Below are 22,449 nucleotides of genomic sequence, written 5' to 3'. Positions count from 1 at the left end.
CCATGTTCTTGGATTGGAAGAATCAACATTGTGAAAATGACTCTATTACCCAAAGCAATCTACAGATTCAATGCAATCCCTATCAAATTACCACTGGCATTTTTTACAGAACTAGAACAAAAAATTTCACAATTTGTATGGAAACACAAAAGACCCCGAATAGCCAAAGCAATCTTGAGAACGAAAAATGGAGCTGGAGGAATCAGGCTCCCTGACTTCAGACTATACTACAAGGCCACAGTAATCAAGACAGTATGGTACTGGCACAAAAACAGAAATATAGATCAATGGAACAGGATAGAAAGCCCAGAGATAAACCCACACACATATGGTCACCTTATCTTTGATAAAGGAGGGAAGGATATACAGTGGAGAAAAGACAGCCTCTTCAATAAGTGGTGCTGGGAAAACTGGACGGCTACCTGTAAAAGTATGAAATTAGAACACTCCCTAACACCACACACAAAAATAAACTCAAAATGGGTTAAAGACCTAAATGTAAGGCCAGACACTATCAAACTCTTAGAGGAAAACATAGGCAGAACACTCTATGACATCAATCACAGCAAGATCCTTTTTGACCCATCTCCTGGAGAAATGGAAATAAAAACAAAAATAAACAAATGGGATCTAATGAAAGTTAAAAGCTTTTGCACAGCAAAGGATACCATAAACAAGACCAAAAGACAACCCTCAGAATGGGAGAAAATATTTGCAAATGAAGCAACTGACAAAGTATTAATATCCAAAATTTATAAGCAACTCATGCAGCTCAATAACAAAAAAACAAACAACCCAATCCAAAAATGGGCAGAAGAACTAAATAGACATTTCTCCAAAGAAGATCTACAGATTGCCAACAAACACATGAAAGAATGCTCAACATCATTAATCATTAGAGAAATGCAAATCAAAACTACAATGATATATCATCTCATACCGGTCAGATTGGCTGTCATCAAAAACTCTAGAAACAATAAATGCTGGAGAGGGTGTGGAGAAAAGGAAACACTCTTGCACTGCTGGTGGGAATGTAAATTGATACAGCCACTATGGAGAACAGTATGGAGGTTCCTTAAAAAACTAAAAATAGAACTACCATACGACCCCTCAATCCCACTACTAGGCATATACCCTGAGAAAACCATAATTCAAAAAGAGTCATGTACCAAAATGTTTATTGCAGCTCTATTTACGATAGCCAGGACATGGAAGCAACCTAAGTGTCCATCAACAGATGAATGGATAAAGAAGATGTGGCACATATATACAATGGAATATTACTCAGCCATAAAAAGAAATAAAACTGAGTTATTTGTAATGAGGTGGATAGACCTGGAGTCTGTCATACAGAGTAAAGTAAGTCAGAAGGAGAAAAACAAATACCGTATGCTAACACATATATATGGAATCTAAGAAAAAAAATGTCATGAAGAGGTTAGTGGTAGGACGGGAATAAAACACAGACCTACTAGAGCATGGACTTGAGGATATGGGGAGGGGGAAGGGTAAGCTGTGACGAAGTGAGAGAGTGGTAGGGACATATACACACTACCAAATGTAAATTAGATAGCTAGTGGGAAGCTGCCGCATAGCACAGGGAGATCACCTCTGTGCTTTGTGACCACCTGGAGGGGTGGGAGGGAGGGTGACGCAAGAGGGAAGAGATATGGAAACATATGTATATGTATAACTGATTCACTTTGTCGTAAAGGAGAAACTAACACACTATTGTAAAACAGTTATACTCAAATAATAAAGATGTTAAAAAAAAAAGAGTGGGTAGACATCACTTTTAGGAATGAAGTAAGGAAAGTCGTGTTGTGGATCTCAAATTGGATTGTTTATACTTCCTGTGGGCTTTTAAAAATTTTTATTATACATTTTGATGTTGCATCTGAGTGGAGAGTATCTGTGTATCATGGCAAGTCAGAGCCATTCCTTTGTTCCACTGATATTTACTGGTTTTCTTTATGTGCTGGTCTGGGCTTTAAGGATGGTGAATGAGAAAGGCGAGGGTGTTAGAGATGCTAAATGAGTGAGAAGAAACGCATGACCAAGGAAAGAAATAATCAGAACGGGTGTTTCATAGAGTGATGCTTGCTATTAGAGAAAAAGGGGAAAAACTGGCGTGAGAGTGATAAGGTGGTCTGGTGGAGAGTGGGGAGAGTAAGGCTTGGCATTTGAGCTGAGACCTGACAGTGACCTTGGAGCAGGAGCCTGAGGGTAGGATCAGCTTGGTGTGTTGGAGGAACACACCAAGTGGCTGGACAGAGGGGTGCGGTGGGGTGAGAAGAGGATGCCCATCTGGGAAGTGGGCAGGGCTGGGTGGTGGCACGCACTGCTGGGCAAGGGTGTGGTCTGGAGGTTTTTGAGGCGGGACAGGAATGGAGATTATGAAAGGCGTTTGCCATATCCTTCTGTCATGATGAGGCTTAGACACTGGATGGGAAGCAGGAAATGTCCCTAGGTTGTGTTGCTGCAGACTGTGCCTTCCCCTGGCCAGTTTCCTCACCAGTAAAACAGGAGGGACAATAGATTCTATTTATGTCCCTCAAAGGGATATAATGGGGATTAATTACCATTCTGTCTGTAATATACTTGGAGCTCTTTAGAGAGAGGCACTATATTCCGTGAAAGCAAAGCCTTATTCTAACTGTGTATTTATTGATTAAGTGACAATCAAGACACAATGCTTATGGGAAAAATGGCTACATCTCTGCTCTCCACAAATCGAATCCCATGTGTATAGATATAGAACATATTTAAACTTATATGTAAGAGCATTGAAGTGGTCACTAACGAGCCTTCTTAGCATCTAATCAGACATTATTAATAAGATTGAAAGCTATGTTAATTAGCATTCAATAGACCAGAATTTCGTTTCCGATGGCACATATAGTTAAATGGAGAGCTGGGGGTGCCCTTTCCCATTCATAAAGAGAATGGAAGGTTGACTATCAGAACAATTATTATCTTGGGAGGATTTATTGGGGTGCAGTGTTTCAAAGTTAGCCCATGTCACCAGTGGATGGAAACCATGTCCTCAGCTCCTCTCCGAGGCTTTAGAAATGTGTATTTCAAATTTAGATATAGTTGACTATTAAACAGAAAGTATCTTGCCAAAACTAATCTTAGCAGAATTCTAAACATCTCACAAGAAGGTATAGATTTCTTTTTTTTTTTTTTTTTTTTTTTTTTTTTTTTTTTTTTTTTTTTTTTTTTGCGGTACGCGGGCCTCTCACCGCTGCATGCAGCCTCTCCCGTTGCGGAGCACAGGCTCCAGACGTGCAGGCTCAGCAGCCATGGCTCACGGGCCCAGCCGCTCCGCGACATGTGGGATCTTCCCGGACTGGGGCACGAACCCGTGTCTCCTGCATCGGCAGGCGGACTCTCAACCACTGCGCCACCAGGGAAGCCCCCTAGATTTCATTTTATTATCTAATCCTGTAATATTTTTTTTATCCACTCTAACTCCTGAGGCCTTTTCTTCTCACGCAAAGTGTGCTGGTCTTTGACCTTACATTGGCCTGTGTTCAGAATCCCAGCATATGTTAACATTCAGATAGGGAAACCAACTTTGGTAGAATTTCATTTGTTTGTGCTTTGCAGAAGAGCTAAAATGAATAGTGTGTGTGTGTGTGTGTGTGTTTTTTAAATACACCCACTTTAATTTTGATATTTGCGTCCAGCAACATGGTGTTTTGGGAGGAGAATATCATGTTAACAAGGTGCTTAACTCCTGGGGATCTGAGCTGAGCTTTTTGGTCCAAATGATTCAGCTTTAAAAATCTGTGGTTCTAGAAAATATTATGTCAAGGTGGTACACTTTTGTACGCTCAAAAAAAATTTGTTATTTTAATCCCATAAAATACAGTGAAGATCCTACTGAATTTTGTGTTTGCAACAAATAAACCTGTTAAAGAATAACTCAGTATCAAGGTTCTGCAAGTATCCTAAGTAGCTATTTATACACTTCACTAATCTTGGTAATTGGCTTGTCTTTTACTGCCATTAATTAGATGATGTAGTATTCCATTAATAAGAGTAACACACCTCAGCATTTTTACCTTTAATTATAGACCTCACTAGACTCTTAGGTTATTGACAAAATAGCCTAAATATTGCCTGAAGTACACATTTTTTAAATAGAGCATATGTGTTTATTATTGAATCCCTCACACCTAGCGTTGCACCTGACATGTGATGTGCACATTGTTTATCTAAAGTGTACGCGCACAACCTAACTTTTTTGTCCTCTTTCAGCACCCTTACCCTTCTGAAGAACAGAAAAAGCAGTTGGCACAAGACACAGGACTCACCATCCTTCAAGTGAACAATTGGTAAGTAATTTGGCTTTGTGTTTACACACAATCTGCTTCCCCCTCTGGCGACCTGCCGCTAATGTTTTGCATTCAGAAGACACACCCAGTTTTCCCTGGTGGCTTGTTGATCCAAAGGTGAGAACACAGTGTTGACTGGTGGGTGAGAGCACTTGCTAGTATAGAAAAGAAAACAGTGTGTTGCTTTCCACCTCCTTTATAAATTGACAAATTTTAGGCATAGTATATATTAGTGTTTAATTCACGTTCACTATGGCTCTGTAAATGTCTCTCTCTGTGACCTTTTTTTTTTTTTTTAACTTTTAAGAATAATCAATAGAACGAGTGATATCCTCTTTTCTATGAAACAAGAAAATCCACTATCACATACCTGTCAGGTTTTAAATTCACCGAATAACTAAGTTCAGTTAGAATTTGTTAGGGATATGCATTCCAGGATGGGCTCTCCTTTCTTCTTATCTCCCTATAGAAAAAAGAGAAAAAATGTATGTTTCTACTTTGAAGCTGTTCAAAACTTCATGTATCTCAGAGCTGTGCAATAGTGTTTCTAAATAAATGTGTGAACTCCTGATTTGGGGGAAAGCTGAGATTATGTACCGAGTACCAGCCAACAATATTCTGACTTAATGTACAGCGGTGTGGCAAGGAGCCTTTGAGGAAGTATGATTTATTACCCTTTGTGAGTGTGCTGAAAGCCAGGTTCATACAATCACCCAGAACTAGTGTCATATTTGAAGGGTATCAAAATCCGACCTCTTCTAAAACTAAGTGTCTAATTAATTGTCCTAATATTTTTAGATTAGTGTTTGTGATGGGGAAACCTTCTCCTCTTTGAAGTAAAATCCAGAAAAGGCCCAAAGCCTGGTTGGGGAAAGAGGAGAACTGAGAATGCCAGTTTGCAGACAGAAGTATTTCTTTCTTTTCAATAAGTGTCAAAGATTAATATTACAGAATCTCTGATTACATGGCCTAATCCATTTTGGTGAATAAATTTGTTCTTGATGTCCATTGCACCTACATTAACAGAGCCTTCTCTGTTATAGAGTCTGGGAGCCTTTGGGAGAGATTTCAGATATATTAAGCCCCATTACAGAAAATGTAATTTCTGTCAATATAATCCCATGTATTCTTCGATTTAGTATTTTAGAGATAACAAGCTACTTACAATATATTTGCCTTTGGAGGATTAATTTACAAAGTGCACTATCTTCAAGACACAGACAGACTCACATAAGCATTGCCTGTAAGGGTTATCAATTTCTATGACCTTATGGCAGCCTTGGGAGATCAGTTTTTGCAGCCCTTTTAGTCAAGTGGATCAGGAACCAACGGAAGACATATACCTGAGTGTGTTACTAGGAGTTGTGTGGCTGCTGAGGTTTTCTTGTTTGCCTGTTTTTACCTGCGGCTGTATCTTAATTTTCAAGACTCTAGATACTATATAATTGAACTTTGTCTTCCACATTGTTCTGGACGATATTATAGAGCAGACCATCCATTTTGAAGGCACACCTAAATTCCTAAACATTTAGGAAGGCAATGGGCTGCCATTCAGGTGATCTACCACACATGCCGTCTCTCTTCCTCCTCAGTGCTTCTAGAAAGCTCCACCCACAAACATCGTTACCAGAGCACAGAGTCCAATACAAGCAGCTAGCCACAGGTAGAAGGCATTATGGGATATTTCCTGTGGCTGCCCGGCCAGGCAGGCATTCCTGTGGCACCAAGCTGGATGCAACTGTTGTTTCCTAGATTCTGTGCACAGTGATCTCGGTTTTGCAGTTAAGAGGGGGGAAAAAAAGGACTTAAAAAAAGTTATAATACACGCCAGATAATAATTTTTCAACATAGATGCAGACTTTGCCCTAAACTTCACACTGATACTCAATTCTACACAGGCACGTAACTTGAAAATCACTTTTACTTATTTCATGGGATGTAAACCCAATTCTGTGCTCATCTGGCAACGTGTAGTGTTCATGTGCTCTCGCTTCTGTGTATGGAATTAGAAGTGACCTATGCTTGCACTTCATTGCTGAGCATTTGGCAACTGTTTCAACTCTACAACAAAATTTGTTTGTGGTAGAGAGTTACCCTCCATTAACTAAAAGTTGTAATAGAAATTGTTTCTCTTAATTTAGGTGAATAATGACATTCCCACATTTGATTTGAGTTTTTAACAGTATATTAATTTAAATCCACACCTTCACCTTTTAAGGAGCTGATAATAGATTTCTTTTTCTTTGGGCTTTGAGTTGGAAATATGATGGAAAAATGGGGAAACCCAGACGGTACTGTATTGAAACGCAAGATGTGAGAGAATCTTAAAGATGGCAGACTTGAAGATGAAAAAGCACAACTACCAAGTGCTTTTCATTTTTCTTTATTGTAATAAAAACATTACACAGAGTCTTTTTGACAACCTGTAAATATTTTTCCTGTATTGAGCATCAAGCACATGTTACTTCATTCTGGAAATAATAATTTAAAAACAAAAACAAAAACAAAACACTTCATGAGTATTTTAGCATTTCCCCTTCACTTCATTTAGACACAACATTTAAAATGTGTTTCTTCCTTTTTGGATGTTTAAAGACTTGTTAACACACATGTACATTTTGTATGAACTGAGTCACTGTTGAAGAGATTTAATAAATGCTGAAGGGTGGGTTGGGTGTAGATCACTCATAATTACTGGCAGTAGTATAATGTATTGAAATACACAATATGAAAGTGAAAAATATAAACTCTTGTCAGTCGTTAGCTTGTCAAAGAAACCCTGGCTGATGCAGCTGGGAGTTAGGTTTTGACAGAAAAATGAGATGAGAAAAGTTTGGTGCGTTGTAACATTCTTTCATTCCATCGCTGAACTAATTTTATGCATCTTTAATTGACATAAGTAATATATACTATTTGCCTTGGCTGACTAAGGACAAAGCAGATGGGATTTGGCGGGGAAAGGGGATCACAGGGAGAATTTAAATGTAAAACAACAAGACAGATTTGATTAATTAAGAGAAAACTTGGATTAAAAGAAATAACTGCTCTAACTCATATTTGGTCTACTTGTCAATAAAAACAGAGGAGTATTCTTAAAATGGTTGGTTTAAGTACTTGTAGGGATTGGGTTCTGGGATGGAATGTGACATTTATTAGATGAGACATCGTAGGACAAGTCTATGCCAACACAGTTTTTGAGAATTGAGGCAATTAGGCAAATAATTTGGGTAAAAAAATTTTACTTAAATTATCCAAGTATTTGAGGTAACTGCATGTTTTTAAAAATCAACCTCCATAACTAATTGCCTAAATATTTCAGTCTAGCATGCCATGGTAGACTTTTAAGTATAATAATTTTTGAAATACAATATGTGCCATAAATGTATGTATTCTTCTTCCTTTCCTCCCTCACTCCCAATTATGATTTGAGCCAAAAGTGATAAATAATAGCATTTGGTGCTTTTGTCTTTTTGTTTTTTCATTGTTGTTGTGGTTGTGATAAATACTTCTGTTATATCAGTGCAAAAATATTACTAATATGTTGAATGTCATTTAAGTGGAAACTTATTAAATTTTAAGGTTAGATGGTTAGGTGGGTCTTTTAATATGTAGGTAGAACTTTGAAGAAAGAGTGCACTCACACACACACAAAGTCAATACTGGGTTCTTTTCTCTCCTGAATACACCAAGTTTATTCTTTTATATTGAAAATATGAGTGTAGAATGGTCAAATAAAACTCCCTTATACGTTTTCACAGCCATGTTGCAGACTTGGGAATTCCATGTGATGAAAACTTGTGCCCCCATTGTATCTTTCTTGCTGGATGCCTCAGATACATCCTGCCTCAGCAGAGTTCTAGCCTAGGGTGTATTGAATAAATGTTAGTTTCTTTGTCTACCCCTTCTCATCCACACACTTTCCCATTAAGGCCTAATGTTCCATGATTACTTCTTTACCTTCTCTGAGAAGGCAGTGGGTCTTAGGTGCAAAATACATAGTTTATGTGAAATACAGTATGTATGTAGACAGAAAAGTCACTCCCCATCAATAGGGTGCATAAAATTCCAGGGAGCATCCGAACCTCCGCGGTGACACTTTGCAGAACGGTCATAGCTCTTAAAGTTCTCAGATTTAGTACATATACCAGATTTTCCTAGTTTCTTCATTTATTGCCTTCAAAACTGCAAAGCATTCAGCCATCACTTCCCATTTATTACCAGTGGGGGGAAAAAGTATGTCATCCTTGGAGATTTCTGCCCCTGGCAGGTAAAAATGTAAACTTATTAAAAAAAAAAAAAAAAGATCACCCTTGTTATAATAAACAGATTCAACTATAAAAGGTCAAGTTTCTTTCTGAGTTATGGTAGTAATGTAGCAAATACTTTTATAAGTAATCAAAGATTCTATAAATATAGGTACCTGTGTAGATGTAAATGTTAAAACATTCACAAATTATCCTTTCAACTTCTGAGATCTAAAAATCAATAGGGGGTCATGCGGTTTCATAGAATTGCTCTGCTTTTTCTTCCAACATAATTTAATAATACATTTTACAGATGTTGTTTAAACATTAGGCACAGATTGTTTTGTCAATAAAACTAAACAGAGGCATGACACAAAAGCAAGGAAAACAGATGTAAAAAGAAAAAGCAGTGCACCAAGCGAGGAGTCCTGGGTCATTTGTTTCCTATTCAACTACAAAATGAAAGTGCAGGGTGTATAGTGATTTTCCTTGCCTAGGAATCACCTAGGGATGGAACCACTTCACACACAAGAGGTAATTTTATTAAGCAGGTGGTTTAACTTCTTCCCTTGAGAATTTAAGTGTAACCTACATTTAAGGTAGACTTCCTAACTGATCAATGGAGTAACAGGTGCAGTATTTTTTAAAGAAGAAGGAAGAGAAGGAGAAATATAAATAGAACAGCTCTCCAGCACCTTTCAGAATGGGTTGTTTTTCTCTAGGCCACAGTTAATTGCTATGCTTTTTACCTTGAGTGTCAACTCTAATAATATTACCTTTACAGGCCCTTACTCTAGGCTTAGATTAGAGCAGTCAGTAATATTCACTAGATAAAATACTGTCTAGTTGCTCATGAGAAAATATTGAAATCAGTCAAAAAATGTTTAGCTTGCATATTGCCTGAGACAGAGCTGGCAAGGTACCAGACACGCAGTGTATTATTTAGGAAAGCTGAGCAAATAGCTTGCAGGGAAAAGAGCTGTGAATTTTGAAACCTTCAGGTATTGTCATGTCAGAGAGTTTTAGGAATTCAAAGGAGACGCTGCTTTTGTCTGCAGATTTTAAAAATATTTCCAGCAAACAATCCTCTTTGAAAATGACTCTGCAGTCTGTGAAATACACTTTGTTGTAAGTTTTACTCGCTAAGTTTACTCAGAGGTTTTTCCCCCACTGTGTTCAATCACATAGTGAATACTGGGAAAGATGGAATAACTCCTCACGAAAGGGTAGGTGTTGGACCACTGTGCCAGATGGAAAAACCCTGCCCCTTCCACCAGGGGACCCTGAGTCTAGGTGAGAAGAGAAACAGGAAGGGGTGGGTTGTAGGAAGATGGATTAGAAAGTCCAGATACTGTTTTGTGTAACTGCTGTTTCTCCTCCAGCCAACATTCAAAGACAGTCTCTGAGCTTTCCAGGACAAGAATGTGAGGTCTGAAGCTGAGAGTTGTTACAACCTGAAGATACTTTCAGGACCAGGTTGGGGTTCCAGCGAGGCGCAGAGATGAGTGACTTGGGAGACTGATTCCATCATGAACCCAGTGTTCCTGAATATCCCTTTCAAGGCAGTAAAACCAGTGGCTTGGTGCTTGACTTTGAACATGGTGTGGAGGTCAGCAGGACTTGGTGCAAGTCCTAATTAAGCAGATTTGTTGTTTTCAGCGTCTTGGCATGAGTGTCCGATCAGAGAAACGGAAAGAACTCCCCGGGTGTCCCCCGGCCTGCAGAACAGGAGCTGACTCCCTTGAGGAGAGTGTGGGAAGTGAGGGGCTGAGAGGCACCCCAGTCAAGGGGGAAAGCCCCAGCATCCCACAGGTGGCTGAGGAACAGATTCCCCTGTAAGCCTCACAACAACACACAATTTACACAGGGCAAGTGAGGGGAGGGAATACGCAGGGGAAAGAATGTTTGGAGTCCAAACATGTCATCTGTCTTCCCCACTCCTCACCAAGTTGATGTGTGTCCTAGATCAACTCACTTTGTCTCCATGGGCAACAGTTTCCTCTGCCTTAAATGGAAGGGGGGGGGCTGAGGAATTGGTGGCAGTGTAATAAGCCTCTTCCAGCCCTGATATTCTAGACGGTGTAAAAACGTGAACTGAAGCAAGGTGAATGTTCTGAAGCTGATTTTGATCCCCATTTTACATTAGAAGCGGGGGAAAAAAAAACACACTCACACAACAGGGTCTTTGATAAAGAGACAAACCGGACAAGTCATTACAAAGTTGTTACTTTTCTTCATCTTAAATAAGCAAATGAAAGCCCTGTAAAATAAAAACTAGATGGAATTAAACATTATCGCAAGACATGAAAAACGTGTGCTGTCACTTTCGGATACATAATAAAGATAAATCGGTTGTTTTTAGCGGTGCGCTCTGAGTCTGTGAAGGGCATGACGGATAATAGGCTTGGAATTTCTGAAGTTATTGTACAGCAAAATTTGTTTTTTCCTCAGGCGTTCAGTCTTTTTCTCTAATAATTTTGTACATGACAAACTTTTTAGTTGGTGCATTAACAATCTATAAGTAATGGGTTGTCAGGTGTCAGATAAGATAAAAAGACTGTTTCAGCATTATCCATTTGCTTCTTTGCATGAGTTTTATAGGTCAGGAGAAATAACTTTTTGAATTGTGGTTGTTTGCACATGCTGGTTTTTTCCTCTCTCCCTCCCTCTCCCTCCCTCCTTCTCTCTCCTCTCTCTCTCTCTCTCTCTCTCTCTCTCTCTCTCTCTCTCTCTCTCTCTCTCTCTCTCGTTTGTCTCTGCTCCAGGGGTACCTGCAAGAACTGTATTATATTACATAACTTCTTCATGTAGGAGCACATTCGAAACACACTATGTACATCAGGGGGACACATGTCTCCGTTGACTTCTATAAACTCATTTTAGTTTTGAAAATGTTACTCTTTTTCTTCTCAAAGGAAACTTTGTCAGGGGAAACAGCCTCAGTGGAGAGGAACATTGACGTTTTCGGCTTGAGGAGTTTCCTAGCAAGTCAGGTTGAGGTCTATTCTTGTCAAATCTGTCTTAAGTGTGTTTACATATAGTTTGCCTTTCTGGTATTTTCTGCTTGCACAGACCTGATCTCCACCTATTTTGTGTCAACAGTTGCTCGGGCTGGTGTTGGGTGATTAACCATTGAGCACTGGGGCACGGAGCTGTGCCCACAGAGACCCCCCTCTCCCCTCGCACTTACATCACCCTCTGGCTTCAGGCTGCACCTACTTAAAACAAACAGCATTTCTGAGTGATTAAAGAGGCAGCCTGAAATAGTAAAAAATGGGGCAAATGTTGCCTCCTTGTTGAATAAGACAAGTTTCTCAAAAATGGAGAGGAGCCAGGGGTGCGTGGGGAGGGAGTGTTTCTGAGGGCAAATGTCTTGGATCTGCGTGGCTCCATTGTGTGAATGCCTGGAACTTTGTGTAGATTATCGGGGTTTTGTTGTGTTTCTTTTGTTAATTTTTAAGGGGAAAGAGAGCATTTTAAAAAAATAACAAAAACACGCCAACACATGGACATATATACACTACCAAATGTAAAATAGGTAGCTAGTGGGAAGCAGCCGCTTAGCACAGGGAGATCAACTTGGTGCTTTGTGACCACCTAGAGGGGTGGGATAGGGAGGCTGGGAGGGAGACGCAAGAGGGAGGAGATATGGGGATATATGTGTATGTATAGCTGATTCACTTTGTTATACAGCAGAAACTAACACACCATTGTAAAGCAATTATACTCCAATAAAGATGTTTAAAAAAATAAAATAAAATGAAAGAGCAAAAAACAAACAAAAAAAACACGCCAACAACATGGATGTTTGTAACTTTGGTAAACACAGGGCTGTCCCGATACATGCCCTCATAGCCTTTTATATTTTCCTCCTTATTTTATGTCCATTCTTATGAGGCCTTTAAGCCTGACCCATTAATATGGGAAATAATGAACTCTATCAGGCTCTTGACACCTGAACAATAACAAATAAACAAAAAACCTTAATCTCTTCCCACCCTTGAGAGCTCCTTTTTCCTTTTACCCTCTTAACCAATGTGGTTAAAGGGCCACAAGATTAGATCCCATCACTGAAGAAGGGAAAAAGTACTTCCTTTTGCAAATACATTAACTCTTTCAGGCCTGTGGGAATTATTGGTCTTAGATTCTAAATGTAACTTAGGTCAAAAACGTATTTCCTGTCACGGAAACATCTGGCTTACTTTTGATTTGGTCACTATTTTTCAAGAATAGTATACAGGGGCTTCCCTGGTGGCGCAGTGGTTAAGAATCCGCCTGCCAGTGCAGGAGACATGGGTTTGAGCCCTGGTCCGGGAAGATCCCAGCTGCCACGGAGCAACTAAGCCCACGTGCCACAACTACTGAGCCTGCGCTCTAGAGCCCACGAGCCACAATACTGAGCCCATGTGCCACAACTACTGAAGTCTGCACAGCTAGGGCCCGCGCTCCTCAACAAGAGAAGCCACTGCAGTAAGAAGCCCGCGCACCGCAACGAAGAGTAGCCCCTGCTCACTGCAACTAGAGAAAGCCCACATGCAGCAATGAAGACCCAATGCAGCCAAAAATAAATAAATTTATGAAAAAAAAAAGAATAGTATATTGCAGAGGGTTGGAATTAAATGCACCATGATTAAAAATATATATCTTTTCAGTTTCCAGTATGTTCTACTTTAGGATGCTGATTTGAATGTAAACTGGTAGTTTTGAGGGTTGTTGTCTAGTTGAAGGGTTTCGTTGGCCTGTATCACTAGAACATCTGCTACGGTTGACTTTATTTGATCCCTAGTTTGGGTCAGAGTTCATATGTACTTGGAAAGGGTAGGGTGTAGGAGATGTTGAAAAGCCAATGGAAAGAATTGTATGTGTCCAAAGATGTCAGGTCTCAGCCCCCATGGCTAGTTACCTGGCAGGACTGTTTACAGAAAGGACAGTGCAATGGGTTATGGCAGGGATTCCCATCCTCAGGGCCAAGTGGGGACTGGAGAGAGTGGCCAGAAAAGGCAGATCAGAATCATTCTGAGCGAATGTAGTATAAAAAGCATCTTGGGAATTAACTTTTGATTTTTGTCATGCTATTTCTTTTGAAATAGCAAGTAACAAAGGGATAGGAGATGTTGAAGTTTATCAAAAGGAAAATGGATTAAAATTTTAGAAACAATGCTATAGAATGACAGAGTCCAAGTCCTGGATAGATTGTGTGCATCCTTTAACAGATGAGACTCGGGGCCTTACAATATTACACCCCTAATTAGAGGCAAGGAGGGCCTGGTCCAGTGTCTCGTGCATTCCACCATTATGTATTTATTTTTAACAGCTTTACTGAGATATAATTCACATACCACGCAATTCACTCATTAAATTGTACAATTCAGTGGTTTTAAGTATATTCACAGATATGGGCAACCATCCCCACAGTCAATTTGAGAACATTTTCACCACCTCAAAAAGAAACCCTGCATCCTCCCCATACTTCCATCCCCAACTCTACCACAAATCTATTTTCTGTCTCTATAGATTTGTCTATTCTGGACATTTCACATAAATGTGATCACAAAATCTGTGGTCTTTTGTGACTTGTTTCCTTCACTTAGCATTATGTTTTCAAGTTTCATTCACGTTGTAGCATGTGTCAAACTTCATTCCTCTTGATGGCTGCATAATGTTCCATTGTATGGATATAGCACATTTTCTTTATTAGTTCGTTTGTTGATGGACATTTGGGTTGTTTCCATCTTTTGCTGCCATAAGAATTTGGATATAAGTTTTTGTACCATTAGGTATTTTTGAGAATCATAACAACACTATCCCCAGCAAACCTCTGTCTTAGGTTTTACAGTTTACAAATTACTTTCCATAAATATTCACTCACTTGATCATCACAATTCCAGTACTTAAATACTGCTCTCATCTCAGAGCCAGTAAGTGGCAGTTTTCCTACTCAGTTCTCATACTCTTCCCATCAGACAGTGCTCTCACTCTTCCTGCCTGTGGCCCGTGTTTTCACTGTGATAATTATGAGCAATGGTGTTCAAAGAAAAGGCTGGCAACTCAGAAGTGAAATGTACATTCTCCAAACTTTCCCCAGTGTGACTTCGATGACCATAAGCATTTTTCAAAGATTTGGCAAGTTCCAAGAGGAGGTCATTTTGGTTGGTTTTATTGTCCTCATTTGAAAGCTTTTGTCATATACATCAATAGAGAGATTTTGCCTTTTAGTTTAAGTGGTTCCATTTGTATATAAGGGCCTACAGGTTACATATTGATATACATTACATAGAGCTTAGGTTTCAAACTTTGCTAATTGAAACAGAAGTTACAGTGAACATTCTGAGGAATAGACACAGGCCTCCATTCAGCTCAAACCTAATCTATGACCAGGTGAAAAGAAAAAATCGAGCTAAATTTTGAGATATCTTCCCTTGGCACGAGTAGAGGCTCCAGGCCTGGAAGTTTCTAGTTAGTGAAGGCTTGAGGCAAATAAAGGAGAGATTCTAGAGAAAGGAAAGAGCTGAGAGCTACTCCAAGATGGTGCTGAGATTCTAGAACACGGTATGCATGCTAGGCTGGTCACCTAACACGGTATGCATGCTGGGCTGGTCAATTCCAATCATTCAGGGGAAATTCTATTTGGGAAAATAGGTGCATGTTTGATCAGTAGGGTAGCCCATACACCCCAATTGCATGGGACATTCATGGTTTATGCCTGTTGCCCAGCATAATTATTAATAATGTTCTTTTTACTCTCAAAATTGTCCCAGTGTAGATGATAAGTTATCTGGTCATCCTATTTACAATGGAAATTGGCAGAACATTAAGATTTGTTTTAAATAACTGTATACTTATTCTGTAATGTTTAAGGGATGTTTAGTTAGATGCAATTTTATTGAATTTTGTGAATATGGGAAAATTAGAATTTATATGAAAAATGGTTCAGCTAAATCAGAGACACATTTATTCTTTGAAGATATTATTATTCCCATTTTAGCTTTCCATTAGTAAAGGAGGTTTTGCTACATTATCCTAGATTATCCTATTGCTTAATCATTGTGCTAATAATCACTTTAATTTCATATACTTTAAGTAAATCATATTTAAAAAAATATTTATAAGGTTATACAAAATCAAATTTGACAAATAGGCTCATTTAAGTACATATTTTATAAATGCCATTTAGTTACCTATGCTTTATATGGATACTTAAGATATGTATAACTATTGGGTATTTCTTATGCTAGGTCTAGTGATACATCCCTACAATTCATTCTACTGAGTTTAGAGCCTAAGACTTTAGTAATCTAGAAGGTAGCAAAAGAATTAGAGACTGCACTAAGGGAGCCACCCTTGCTTTGAATTCAGTTCAGATTAAAGGATTTAGCAAGCTGAGCTTCTATTTTTTTTAGAGTAAAAAAAAGTCATTTTCCAATTTGCTTTCAAGGAAAAGTTTCTGTAATATATAACCAAGTGATGAAGTGTTTGCAAGTAATTTCAACATATAAAGTCCAAAATGAAACTTGGGTTTTGTTTTTACTTTGCATTATATTTTTCAGCTAATTAGTGACTTTTTTCACTAGTTGCTTGGAAGAAATTTTATATATTATTAACTTCCTCAACTGTCTTAGCTTCAGTTTTTTTCTAGAGTAGTTTGCCAAATATACCTATCACTTCTAGAGAACGGGAACCTTCTCAGACCTCTGATTGATGGGCTTCTTGTGATTTGAGCAAAATTCCAATATTATGTTTCTAGAGTGGATGGAGAGCAAAACACATCCTCTCTTCTCCCCTCCTGTTCAGTCACCTCCCCCGCCCTCAGACACACAGATGATATATTGCAGTCCTGAAACTGTCAGATCCTGGAGGAGGTTGAGAAACTAGAAGACAGCGCCAAAAACATGATTTCATTAGGTTTGACTTGAGATTGAATCAACTTTCTTGAGCGTCTTAAAATCATGTTTCATGAAATTTAACTTCACAAAGAAAGGGAGTGTAGAAGAAGGCTTGGACCCTGAAGCCTGCCAGTTATAGATCATTAAATCCAATAAGTAAATGTAAATCTAAAATAGAGAATTCCAACAAAAGATTTTGAAGTCAGTTTCTTGTTTAAAAGAACAGAGTGTTATGTGGGAGACAGCTAGAACTCATTCCCTGAAACGTTTGTTTATAAAACAGGCCTTAAAGTTATTAGAAAATGCTGACTTAAAAAAAATAGTCGGATATATAATCTTCTTTAAGTGACTGTGATAAAGCTGAAAGAAGTGCTACATCAAGAAGATTCATGGAAAAAGAAAGAACAAAACTCTGGAATCCAGCAACTACTTTCCAATGTGAAATTTTATATTCGAAGATATTTCACAAGGCTTAATTCTATAAAAATATTTATAGCAATGAATATAAATAAAATGAATTATATAGCAATTAAATATTATAGTTGCATGGTGTTCATGTTTAACTGAATAAAGAATAGTGCATACAGAAATCAGCAGTACTATTATTGATACTTAAGAATGCATGGTATTAATTTTTATTATTATTAAAGTCTATATGTAAGTATTCTTAAGTATACCTAAATAGTAATCATGATGACTATAATTAATGCTTTCTTTAATGGATAGTATAGGTTTATAAAGCATTTTTACTACCATATCCTGTTATTTAATGAAATCTTTTCTTAATAGCTAATAATTTTAGCTTCTTGGGCAAAGGAGGGGTACGTATTATAAAATGGCATTTCTACATACTTAAATGGGTACCTACCATCCTGCTGGCTAGTCACTTATGCCTAGTTGGCAAGAAGCACTATGGGAATGACTGAGAGTCATGTCATTGTTTAGCAACAACAGCATTTTGTCAGAATTTTATTTTTATTTGATTTGATGCCGTTCCATGAGTTGGCTGTGGCACGTTAAAGTAACAAAATATGGGCTCCCCTTAATCATCAGTGAATAAGTAAGGTGGTAAACACTGAGAAGTAGAATTAAGTAAAGATGAAAATTCCATCTCTGAAAGTGAGCAAGTAGTTTTTCCTTCCTTTTGTCAGTATTATGGAGAACCATACAAGGAAGACCAAGGGCAAAGCCATGTGGGAAAGTTGCCTGTGGAACTGGGCAGATATACCTGGTGCTTGGTTCTAATGGGTGCCCACTATGATCTGGCCACCCCTCCTGGTTCTCACAAAGAGAAAACTAAATTTAACAATCCAGTTTCGTGGGAAGGAACCAGGGCAGGGAGTGGAGGATAAACTAAAGGACAAAGGTCAACTTTAGAAAGCTGTTCTACCAGATCTTGCTCAGAAAACTATTCAGGTATCCAAAGACTGAGAATAAAAGGAGATAGGTGGAATTAGCAGAATGGGAAAAAAAAAAAAAAGTCTAATAATAAATAAACATCTAGGGGCAAAGACAAGAAAGAATAGAGCAAAACTTCCTGTATTTGTTTTTAGCACAACTCAAGATTCATCTCCCATTCTCCTTGTCTGATTCCTATTTTAAAAATGCAAATGATAAAATTCAGTTTTTAGATGATCCCATGTCTCAGATATTTGAAGGTTTTGCTCCCCTTTCAACCTCCCACTCCCCCTTTATTAAGGGACTTGGGTCCTAAACAAATAAGTAGGTAAAAAGAAATACATCTCTGTTTATTTTGACATGGAATAAAGCTCTAAAGCCCATCCATTATCTTCCTTTCCTTTGTAAAACTTTTTGTTTTGAGAAAGGAGACAGTTTGGTCACAGGAAGAAATTCTAATCCATGATTCTATGAGTAAAGGGAATTTAAGAATTCTTTCTCTAATTCAGTTTTCTACCACCTACAGGGTGTCCAGTTCTTAAAAAGTACTTCACAAAAGAAGATTGTGTTTTCAAAGCAAAATGGGATTTTTAAAAACATATACCTTGATGTTTGGAATGAAATATGGAAATGCAAACAGTATATTTCTCAACCTTAAAGGATACTTAACTAAAAGGATTACCTTTTAAAATGCCCAGTCTATGGCAAATTTGAGCTACATTCTATTAAACCAAGGTGTGAAACTATTTAATGAGTAAGAAAAACTGTCCTTTTGTCACGTATTCCTGACATTATACATCTGAGTTTTAAGGGCTATAATGTTTGGACATCAATTGTAAAATTGTAAAAGTTTTCTCTTACATTTTTAAACGCACAGGCTTTTTAAAAAGACCTTATCAATATGGAAAATTCCAAAGGTTGTGTGTATTTCATGGGTATATTTCATCTTAAACTATTTTATGGATATTGGAGAATGTATTTTTTATTGTACTTTGAAATTGGAATTTTGTCATTCTCTTTTTTATTTCTCTTAAAAAACACTGTTTCTTCTTATGTTCAAGCTCTAATATATATTTATGTATTCATACATATGAGTTTAAAATAACTATTTTACTGATGCTTCTTGAAATGACAGTGTTATAAGAAGGGAATATGTTCATGTAAGTTTACATACAAATCAAAGGTCTTTTTTGGTTCAGTGTTTAGAAGATTCTTGATAATTTAGAATCTTCTACAATGGAAAGTAAAGCATTCTATCACAGAAGTGGGGAGGATGAGACACAAGGTCAAAGGGCATTTTAGAAACAAACAGCTGGACCAGTTTATTTAAACAGATACAGGGTTGGGGGAACTGACCTCTGTTTGACTTATAGTGGGAGGAGCAAGAATGTCATTTTATTACTTTGCCCAGAAGGAAAATGTTTTCGTATCTGAATTCACCCCAAGCCATCTAAATACATGGTCTTGCTGTATATAGCTGATTCCAAAGAGCATACATATAAGATGGTCAAAGAAAATCTTAAAATACATGAAAGAGAATCAAATGTTAGGATGGTTTTAGGATTGAAAAGGTGATGTTGTTTTTAAAAATAAAATATTTTGCTATTTACTCAGTTATTTTCAGATAAAGATGTCCACTATGACCCTAGATAATAATATATGTTTCATATAAGTATAGGAATCATAATTCAGTAACATTCTGAGAGTTTACTATGTCCCACATGTACTGATAATGTCCATCATATTGAAACAAATATTGTTTTTAATTAAAGTTTGCAAAAGCAAGAACTTCCAAGTATACCTACTAATGTGGTCAAGCAGTTAGGATAAAGTGATAGGTGTTCTTAGGTTTTCAAGGTTTTCAAATTTTTATTTAATGAAAGGATTCCCACTTTTACATCTACATCCAATAGGTGGCCTACATCTGTGTTGTCAATAACAACAAATGGTCATTGCCACCCAAAGAGAAGCAAATAGCACCTCGTACCTGTGGGCCCTTAACTGAGAAGCTCTGGTGAGGTGTTTGCTCTCTCCACGGGGACCAGAGCAGGCCTGGAGTAACTGCATTTAGTATTGTCCACTGAAGACCTGCAGAGGTACACAGCCAGACTTGGCATTTTGAGCAGAGAGTGGCCCAAGGGATGTGTGGACTCAAAAATCCTAGAGCTCACATTCGAGAAAGAACTCATTAAGAATCACAGATGTTGGGCTTCCCTGGTGGCGCAGTGGTTGAGAGTCTGCCTGCCGATGCACAGAACACAGGTTTGGGCCCCGGTCCCGGAGGATTCCACATGCTGTGGAGCGGCTGGGCCCATGAGCCATGACCGCTGAGCCTGCGCGTCCGGAGCCTGTGCTCCGCAACGGGAGAGGCCACAGCAGTGAGAGGCCCGCGTACCGCAAAAAAAAAAAAAAAAAAAAGAATCACAGATGTTTATCCTAGGGCGAAGAAGGGAGAAGCCTATGTGGAATGGTGGCTATAGTTTAAATGTTTGAAAAGCTATCCTGAGGAAGTGAGATTAGAATTGTTTAACCCGAAGGAGTTGTCCTGGTGAAAGGATTTTAGGTCAGGTAAGGCAGAGCCTTCTAAGGGTTACCTTGTCCGTAGATGGAGTGGGCTGTTTGCTGAGGTGGCCAGGGCTGTATGAGAAGGAGTGCAGCACACAGAGAACAGACTGTGGTGGCCAAGGGGGTGGGGAGGTGGCAGAGAGTTGGAGTGGGAGTTTGGTATTAGCAGATACAAACTATATAGAGAGAATGGATAAACAACAAGGTCCTAGTGTATAGCACAGGGAACCATATTCAATATCCTGTGATAAACCATAATGGAAAAGAATATGAAAAAGACTGTATATATGTGTATAACTGAATCACTTTGCTCTATAGCAGAAATTAGCACAACATTGTAAATCAACTATACTTGAATAAAATAAATTAAAAAAAAACCCCAACAGTCCAGAAGAGGTTACCCATCTACCTGGTGGGGATATCAGAGAGGGGATTCATGTCAGTGACCAAGCTAGGTGATGGTTAAAGCCCTTTTCAAACCTGATGTGTAATTTTTTCAATCCCACGGATTTAACAATCATGGAGTCAAACCTGAGATGGTTATCATGAACTGGTCTTTGGAAATGTGAATGTATGAGTGTGAAGGAGGCAAGCTTTGGAATATAGATAACTCAAGTTACTGAGTCTTCTTATGTGTAGCCTTTTCTTTGTCTTTACACACAAGTAGTACAGTCATCAAAATCCCCAAATCTACAAAATGTTCAGTCATGCTTATTCTTGGACTCAACAGTTGGGTTGTTGCCAGTGGTGATTGGCTCAGAACCAGCTCATGTTTAGATACCTATTTAGTCTGGAATATTCTAGATGGGTGGCACAGTAGTGGCCATGCTGTGGTCAGAACATTGTGGGGGGGGGGATGCTTGCTACCATTTGCCAGCTCTGTGTCATTCAGCAAATTATTAACATCTCCTGGGTAACATGTGACCTCAAATAAGCCACGTAATTTCTCGGAGCCTTGGCTTCTCATCTGTTAAAAAAGACTCTTCCTATTTTTAGATAAATATCCATAATATATTATGTTTTTAAAAGGGCTTAAAAAAAAAGTCATCAGAGTTCCCTCCAAGAGAATGCAGATTTTGAATAGTACCATAGATAAAGAGCCATTTTTGCTCTCTTACCTATGTTAGTTACTATGAAAATTACTTTGGGTCTATGCAGAATATTAATATTAAATAATTTTCTAATTGGTCATGCAGTGAAGGCAGCTAATGAAAAAGCAGATTTTTCTTTTCACTTTAATTGGTTATTTCACATGGTGTTTGTGCTACACCTGTGCTTATAATGAGAATGGAGAATTAATCTAACCTGCTCACATGATTCCAATTTTCATGGTTTATACAAGATAATGATAACCTGATTGGCAACACAATTTGTTGTAGATCTGTGTTTTAAATATTTTTATTAGCAGTTAGGGGACTTCATATACAAGAACTGATATAATATATGTTGCCGATAAGAGTTAGCATCAACCAGTGTCCTTTTAGTTAGATTCCAGTTTCATTAGTTATTTTAATTACTTCTCAGATAATGAAAGAATATAAGGATATAGATGTTGAGAATCTTAAAATGTCATGAAGTATGCATTTTTATTTTAAAAAACCTATCCCTGTCTGTTTAATGGTTTGTTTTTTAGGAACTATTTCCCTTCCTGAAGTGGGCAGACTTACCAACTAGAATTCATATTGGACTGTGGGTCCTTTAATTATTAACAGTGCAGTACTAAACTTTTCATTGTGTTTTTTATTTGCTGCTCATGTCCCACATATTCAAATCTGAGTTGAGAACTAAAAGCAACTCACTATTTCAGAATCTAATATGTCCTGTTCATTTTCTGTATTTGATATGTAATTCTTAGTATTACGAGGTACAAACAGATCTTAAGAGTTAGAAATATCATGAGCATGGCTTTGGAGAGTTTGTACTACCACTTGTTAAAATTTTCAGTGGCTAGCCACTTTTTTAGGGACTACAAAAATTATTTTAAAAAATCTTATTAAGACACTGAAGTGACCTACA

The 22,449-nt window shown here is 38.1% G+C and overlaps 1 protein-coding gene across 5 annotated transcripts in view; it reads left to right on the top strand.

The window, feature by feature from the left end:
- MEIS1 (Meis homeobox 1) overlaps nucleotides 1–22,449 on the top strand; it is a 141,206-nt gene that overhangs the window by 112,697 nt on the left and 6,060 nt on the right. For all 5 annotated transcript variants that reach the window (XM_059078970.2, XM_059078973.2, XM_067007497.1 and 2 more), the window contains one exon: nucleotides 4,267–4,343. In XM_059078970.2, the coding sequence (XP_058934953.1) occupies nucleotides 4,267–4,343 (77 nt within the window). The remainder of the gene's footprint in view (nucleotides 1–4,266; nucleotides 4,344–22,449) is intronic.

Source organism: Kogia breviceps, chromosome 11 (genome assembly GCF_026419965.1).
Source record: "Kogia breviceps isolate mKogBre1 chromosome 11, mKogBre1 haplotype 1, whole genome shotgun sequence".
Classification (NCBI taxonomy): Eukaryota; Metazoa; Chordata; class Mammalia; order Artiodactyla; family Physeteridae; genus Kogia; species Kogia breviceps.
The sequence above is the reverse complement of the archived record's forward strand: the minus strand, read 5'-3'. Positions and strand labels throughout refer to the sequence as shown.